This window comes from Sinocyclocheilus rhinocerous, unplaced genomic scaffold (assembly GCF_001515625.1).
Source record: "Sinocyclocheilus rhinocerous isolate Xijiao unplaced genomic scaffold, SAMN03320098_v1.1 scaffold11, whole genome shotgun sequence".
Lineage (NCBI taxonomy): Eukaryota > Metazoa > Chordata > Actinopteri > Cypriniformes > Cyprinidae > Sinocyclocheilus > Sinocyclocheilus rhinocerous.
The window spans coordinates 302,840-310,451 of NW_015625587.1; the positions used below are offsets into that span (position 1 = coordinate 302,840).

Genomic DNA, 7,612 nt, shown 5'->3' on the forward strand with positions numbered 1-7,612 from the left:
ACTAAAATATATTAGTTTTATATAGTTACGTTTTTTTATAATTTTTTTTTTTTTTTACATTTTGAAACTTTAAGCCAGAGTTGGAGTTTTTCTCATGCAAATGAATTCACCATGAACACATATATTTTTTATTGTTATGAATGTCATGAGTGTGTGCCGAACACACGATAATGCCCCAGTTATGGTTTCCTATGGCTCTCTGGAGTGGTACTTCCTTCCCTAGCACACTTCAGAGTAATTTTGTGTGTGTGACGGCTACCCAGCAACCTGCTGGCTGAGGACCAACTTCCTTGTGTCTGCTCTAGCTACTTTATGGATTCCCATGTGGGGGTGTGTCTGAGAACAAGGGATTGAATGAAACTCTGATATAATGAAGGGCTCTGCCGAGCAGTGTACTACGGAGCCCGGGAAGTCACCTGTAGGAGAAAAAAAAACAATCCGTGGCGACGGTTTTGCAATCCGTCCCCTCAGTTTATAAACCGTACTCACGAATTCTTAAACTGTTCCCTCGGTTTAACAAATCGTGCCCACGGATTAATAAACCGTACCCACGAATTTCCAATCCGTGCGCTCAGATTTTGTAAACCGTACCTTCGGATTTTGAATCCGTACCCACAAATTCATAATCCGTGCGCACGCTTTCGCAATAAAATGGAAATCATTTGCTAACGTAATAAAAAAAGAGGAATAAAATAACAGAATGACATCAAATTCAAAATTCTAATTCATTTTTGGCCTATATAGGAAGAGCTCTGATAATTTAGTCTTTACAATACATCTCTATGTCTCTGCTAATTTGATGTATAAAATAACATCATCATTTATATTATTTGATTTGTATTATACTCTTTATCTATAAAATACAGAAAATCTCACTATCATTTTGACTGACAAAGGTTTCAAATTATATTTATTTTACAAAGAGCTGTTAGATCTCAAAATCAAAGATATGAAACACTATATCACAGTTCCCATCAATTATTTTATTTCAGACTTCTTTGCTTTAAGACAGAATGTATATACATTTCACTGGGGAGAAAAACATTTCCCAGATTCAATATGCTGTTAAAAAGTGACAGAGAGGATCTCGCTACTTCACAGGACACAGCTAGAGTTGGCCAGCAATGCTAGCGGCTCTGCATTGCATTAAGGTTGTGTGCTGTGCTGCTCTGCCCATCCCCCATACTGAGATACCAAAGCAGAGTTGTGCTGCTTTTGCAAGCAGCAAAGCTTCAGCTCGAGTGAGAGGCAGGCAGGGAGAGAGAGAGGGGGTGGGGAGAGCAGAGAACGAGACGGTGTGTTATTCTCCTAAAAAGATATTTTTCCCCAGAGATCCTTTCTCTGTCTCTTTTTAGATTCCAAACTGAACCACAGTATAAACAGATGGGCTTATTTTGTGATGATAATGTATTCTGCCTTTCAACTACTTTGTGTGGTTTATATGATTTTCTTTTTTACTCGTGCTCTCTCCCTTTTTTTCATTTTCACTTCCTGCTTTCAGACTAGCTCAACCCACCACCAACCCTCCCTTCTCTTACTTTCCTAACGCATTTCAATCAGCACAACCCCCTAAAACAGTGTTTCTCAACCGGTTTGACTGACCCAACACCACGCCAAAATTGTTTTTCATATAAAATGATAATGCAATGTATTGATAAATGCATGTACAGGCCCTACTATATGAAATGTATTAACATAACTTTGGCTAAAAGGTAAAATTTGCTATTTTAAAATTATTAAACTCCCACAGTCACGCATAATCTGTATTTAATGTCTCCTGTAGTGTATTTCATTTTACCTTGCATAGTTTCGATGATGTTGGCATATGCCTATATAGGCCAGCTTCTACCGAGTGACAGATGACAGATTTGTACCAAAATACCAAATGCACAGCTTTTGACAACCTGAAAAGATATGAGAAACATTTCTCCTTCATTTTAAGTTTAATATATAAGCTATAAGATATTATAAGAAATGTATTTTACTGTGCTATCTATCCACATGTACAGTATATAGTCAAATGCATGGTATGATAGAAATTTTACATAGTTTTTTTTTTTTTTACCGTACTGCCCTAAAACATCAGTTAACAAATAAGCTGTTGGGATTTTAGATTCATTCATTAACATTTATTTAACCAGGCAAGTCAAATATCAACCTCTTCTACAGCAGGCATGGGCTTACAACACACAAAACACAGAATGTATAATTTATATTTATGTACAATATATTGTCTATCCGTTTTTCTATCAGTCCATTTTAGGGTTGAAAGTAAATTAGGGGTGTGTGTGTGCAGACTTTGGTATTTTATAGGAAGTACATCTGCAAAACCAGTAAGCTTACTTCAGGGAGAGATTGCATGCAACTAATGCAATTGTAATGTCTGGCTATATGGTTTCATTTAGTTCACTACAGCCACAATTTCCCCACCAAAATCTGTAAATTTGCTATTTTAAAATTATTAAACTCCCACAGTCACGCATAATCTGTATTTAATGTCTCCTGTAGTGTATTTCATTTTACCTTGCATAGTTTCGATGATGTTGGCATATGCCTATATAGGCCAGCTTCTACCGAGTGACAGATGAATTTGTACCAAAATACCAAATGCACAGCTTTTGACAACCTGAAAAGATATGAGAAACATTTCTCCTTCATTTTAAGTTTAATATATAAGCTATAAGATATTATAAGAAATGTATTTTACTGTGCTATCTATCCACATGTACAGTATATAGTCAAATGCATGGTATGATAGAAATTTTACATAGTTTTTTTTTTTTTTACCGTACTGCCCTAAAACATCAGTTAACAAATAAGCTGTTGGGATTTTAGATTCATTCATTAACATTTATTTAACCAGGCAAGTCAAATATCAACCTCTTCTACAGCAGGCATGGGCTTACAACACACAAAACACAGAATGTATAATTTATATTTATGTACAATATATTGTCTATCCGTTTTTCTATCAGTCCATTTTAGGGTTGAAAGTAAATTAGGGGTGTGTGTGTGCAGACTTTGGTATTTTATAGGAAGTACATCTGCAAAACCAGTAAGACAAGCTTACTTCAGGGAGAGATTGCATGCAACTAATGCAATTGTAATGTCTGGCTATATGGTTTCATTTAGTTCACTACAGCCACAATTTCCCCACCAAAATCTGTTCGAGGAGCAGTTTTTAACCCTGCCGTTATGCAACGTCAATTTAACACTCGCCTCTACCCAGCCCCCCTTCTCTAAATCCATTCCGCACTCCGAAGAATCCGAGCCATATTTTACTGGTCTCAGCGCACCTCGGTAAAATGGCTGTATCTAAGTGAGCCTCGTGCTGGTGTGATCCGTTCCTCGTCTGTAGTCTACTTCTGCAACAGAACTCCCTCAAATTCCGTGTCGGTTAAATTTCATTTCCAGGGAACTCGGTGCGAGAGAGTCTAAAAAACGGAGCCGACGATGGAGTCCGGATTCGGTCCGGCGTAAGGAGTGGGGATGAGTCGGGACACGGGTAAATTGTTGTAAAACTATTGTATTTACATTCAATGTTTCGCGTTTGATTGTGACCGACTCGCCGAGAGGGAGAGTGGGGGGATCATGGCCGCTCAGGTCGCCAGCTCTACCTCTCTCAACACCAGCCCGCCTTCCGAGCTGAAAAAACCGGATCGAGACCCAAAGGAGGAGTCGGTACCGGGGGAGAAGCAGCAGGAAAATAAGGAGCCGGGACTAGAGGGACTAGAGAGCGGATCTCCGGCTCGCGGGGAACTGCAGGACCGGGCCGATGTGGGAAATGCTGGGGGAGGAGGGGAGTCGGAGATGAAGAACGGCAACGGGAATCCGTCGAGGGTGAACAATAATCAAAATGATACCACCGGACCGGAGGGGAACAACCACCCCGGGATGGTACACCATCACGCGCCCGGGTTTCAGCCAGCTTCCTATAACTACGTACAGCATTACAGCCGGGCCCCTTTTCATCAACATGGCGGACAACAAAGCCCTGGCATGGCAGCTGCAGCGGGGCCAGGAGCGCTGTCTAGCACCATGATGGACCCCTATCAGCCCAACTCCAATGATCACGGCTTCCCGAACCACCAGTACAACAGCTACAGTCCGTTCGGGAACCGAAGCCCGTACCCCGGCCAGGGCTACGGCATGAACTCTCCGCGCAGCGCTCCTCAAGCTCAGGCGGTAGGGGGGCAGTCAGCCAAGCAGCAGCAGCCAGCAGCGGCTGCATCTTACAGCAATCAGCGTTATAACATGGGAAACCCGCAGCCAACATCCACCCCGACTCTCAACCAGCTCCTCACCTCACCGAGCAGTGCCCGGAGCTACCCGAGTTACCCACCGAGCGACTACAACAGTCAGGACGGTGCTAAGGGACCAGCAGATATGGGCAGCAGCCAGCTACAGTCCGTTCGGGAACCGAAGCCCGTACCCCGGCCAGGGCTACGGCATGAACTCTCCGCGCAGCGCTCCTCAAGCTCAGGCGGTAGGGGGGCAGTCAGCCAAGCAGCAGCAGCCAGCAGCGGCTGCATCTTACAGCAATCAGCGTTATAACATGGGAAACCCGCAGCCAACATCCACCCCGACTCTCTCTCAACCACTCACCTCACCAAGCAGTGCCCGGAGCTACCCGAGTTACCCACCGAGCGACTACAACAGTCAGGACGGTGCTAAGGGACCAGCAGATATGGGCAGCAGCAGCGGGCAGTATGGTGGGGGCAATCCGGGTTGGCAACAAAGGACCCATCACCCGCCACCCATGAGTCCTGGAAGTACCGGGCAGCCCTTGGGTAGAAACCAGGTAAAATTCCAACCCTATTGCCTTTAAAAACGGCCCCTCTCTCGGTTTGCTCAAGTCATACGAGTGGTTGAAACGCACTGTGCTTGCTATTGTCTGAGCAAGAGACTATAAAATGGCTGCCTCCTTGGTTTTCCATAGCTGCTCATAATTTTACTGTTTATATGTAGTTAAAATAACGAAACTTTCGAAAGGCCACAAGCTTCGTGGCTGGACTTGTGCTGTGAGCTGAAAGCTGTTGCCTATTATTGCTCGAATTGAAGGTAGATCTCCGATTGAAAATGCGTATTTAGCTCAGGCTGCTTCTCCACCAAGAAGGCTTAAACGCATTTAGCTTTTCCCTTATAGGCCTTTCTGTGTTTTATATGCTTTATTGTTCTGTATATTTATCTAATATGCAATATTTAGCCGGTTGGTGTGTTGTTTGTCAGTTCTGATGTTGATTAAGAGAGTGATTAACGTAATATAAGCGGATATTTCATGTGGAAAACCCCGTCTTGTGTAAACCGATAACGTGAGTGTCACACTTTTGTAGTAGAGAAACATATGCTAGTCATCGTTATTTTGGTCTATAATGTATTTAAATAATTTTAAATGGACTTTACTAGCAGATTTGATGAGGAAAAGCTTAATTTTGAAAGCGTGGACTCAGCTGATTGTCGGTCTGGATGCGCGCAGTTTGTAAACACAAGCCCAGTGATTTGAGTAAGTGCAGATTGGTTTGCAGTGGGATTTGAATTGTGGAGGTAAAATCCTCCTGTCAAAGGCAGGAGACAGTTGGTCTTGGGTTGACATGCTCGCTGAGATCTGATTGGCTCTGCATCCTGTGCTCTTGGCCATTTATAATTGCATATGATGTAACACTGAAGCAGTTGCTGATTAGTTCATGTTGCTTACCTCCCTCACTCTTTCACTGGTGCATTGTATATGAATTTAATGTGGTGCAATGTATTTAATACTACATACTGGGAAGTAGGAGTTTCCTAATTAAATAATTTAGGATTGTAATCAGACATTGATGCTTTGAACAGTTCATGTTTTATAACGTTTTAACAACAACTTGCATTATATATAAATGTATAAAATATTCACATAAAATGCAAATAAATGAATGCATTTATTAAAAGGATGCATGTCAGTCATCATGTCAAGAATATTTATTGTATAGGAGAAACAAATATAAATGGTAACTAAAAATGCACATTTTTGCAGATCCTTTTGCTCATATCTGTTGTGATGGTGTGTTAGACCAAGATTTTATTCAAAGGATGTCAATAACAGCAACATTTGTGATTGGAAGTTTTCTGGTTTCATGTCACTCGGCGACTGGGAATCTTTAGTGCGTTTTTGAAGTTTCGGTTATTGAAGACACTTGAATACTCGGAGTCTTATTTCTCTAGCCTGTTGGATATTGAGAGAGAAAATCTTTTTGATTTCGCCTTAATTCATGCCAGTTGTTTACAGTATGATGATGTGCACTGTTTCCTGTCTGGTCATCCACTGCATGCTAAATGCTTGTTCATGTGGTGCCTATCATGTTAGTTTATCTTGCATATGTTGTCCAAACACTTTTAAGTGCAATTTCAAGGGTGAACAACATCTGTTTACCACAGTTAACTTAGTTTCTCATACTAGGTTGAGGCTACACATGCTTCGGTTTTGTCGCTGTGCATCTGATAAGGGGATTAAAACACTGTGGTTTGCAAGTTTTTCATTTTGCCTGGATTTTTTATTTTTTTTTTAGATTTGGTTTATTTATTCTTGTTTTAAAAATGTCTTTATTAATAACTAGCCTATATGACATTGTGAAACGAGAACCTGTGAAAAATAGTTTTTATACCAGAATCTCAATCCTCCCGGTTTCCTGCCTCTTTTTTTTTGTTTGTTTTTTTTTGTTAACACGATTAGGATCTCTATGGGATTGCTCTTTTTTTTTTTTTCTTGCAAAATGTCTGTTTATTAGGGAAGTTCTTGTCGAAGTGAAGAATGATCTGTGAGTTTACAGGCAGTGAATATCTGCAATATTGTTTGATGGTTTGGTCCTCAGAATTTCCACATCATCTGTATATGGGCCCACATATGTCAGGTATCGTCATTAAAATGTGTTGATTGGTTTTCAAACCATGTGACGTAAGCAACCCCACTAACTAAAACTCAGATCATACACTACCGGTCAAAAGTTTAGAGTCAGTTAAATGTTTTTGTTCATAGAGAGGCTGCTTTTATTTAATCAAATTCAGTAGAAACAGTAATATCTGTGAAATATTGTTGCAATTTAAAATATCTATTTTAAAATGTCATATGATATTCCTGTGACACAACTGAATTTTCAGCATCATTACTCCAGTCGTCAGTGTCACATGATCCTTCAGAACCGTTGTGTGGCTTCATATTTTTGTGTAAACTGTGATAAAATTGATCTCAGGTTTCTGTGAATAAAAAGTTCAAAAGAGCAGCATTTAGATTTTTTTACTTACTGTCACTTTTGATCAATTTAATGCGTCCTTGCTGAATAAAAGTATTAATTAAAAAAACGTACTAACTCCAAACATTAATGTAGGTCTTTCAGATTTTGTACAGAAGTTCTTGGTTATTAATTATATTTGCTTAATCGATTCATTTAGATGTAGCCTATGAAGTTTCTGCTCAACCCTCTACATTGCGAGTAAATCACTCGCATATGCGACTAAATCTTCACTCTGGGCGACTAAATGATGTCTAATATTAGCCAATGGCTAATAAATTCTCAGATTTTACTCGCCAGTGTGTGAGTTGGAGGCTGAGTATAAGTTTAGCACAGATATATTTTCACTC

General features: G+C 40.4%; 1 protein-coding gene across 2 annotated transcripts in view; it reads left to right on the forward strand.

Annotated features, from left to right (window-relative positions):
- The first annotated feature begins 3,297 nt into the window (after positions 1–3,297).
- LOC107755275 (AT-rich interactive domain-containing protein 1A-like) overlaps positions 3,298–7,612 on the forward strand; it is a 34,129-nt gene continuing 29,814 nt past the window's right edge. For both annotated transcript variants that reach the window (XM_016572024.1, XM_016572031.1), the window contains exons 1-2: positions 3,298–4,384; positions 4,686–4,801. In XM_016572024.1, coding sequence (XP_016427510.1) covers positions 3,592–4,384; positions 4,686–4,801 — 909 coding nt within the window. In that variant the 5' untranslated portion in view covers positions 3,298–3,591. The remainder of the gene's footprint in view (positions 4,385–4,685; positions 4,802–7,612) is intronic.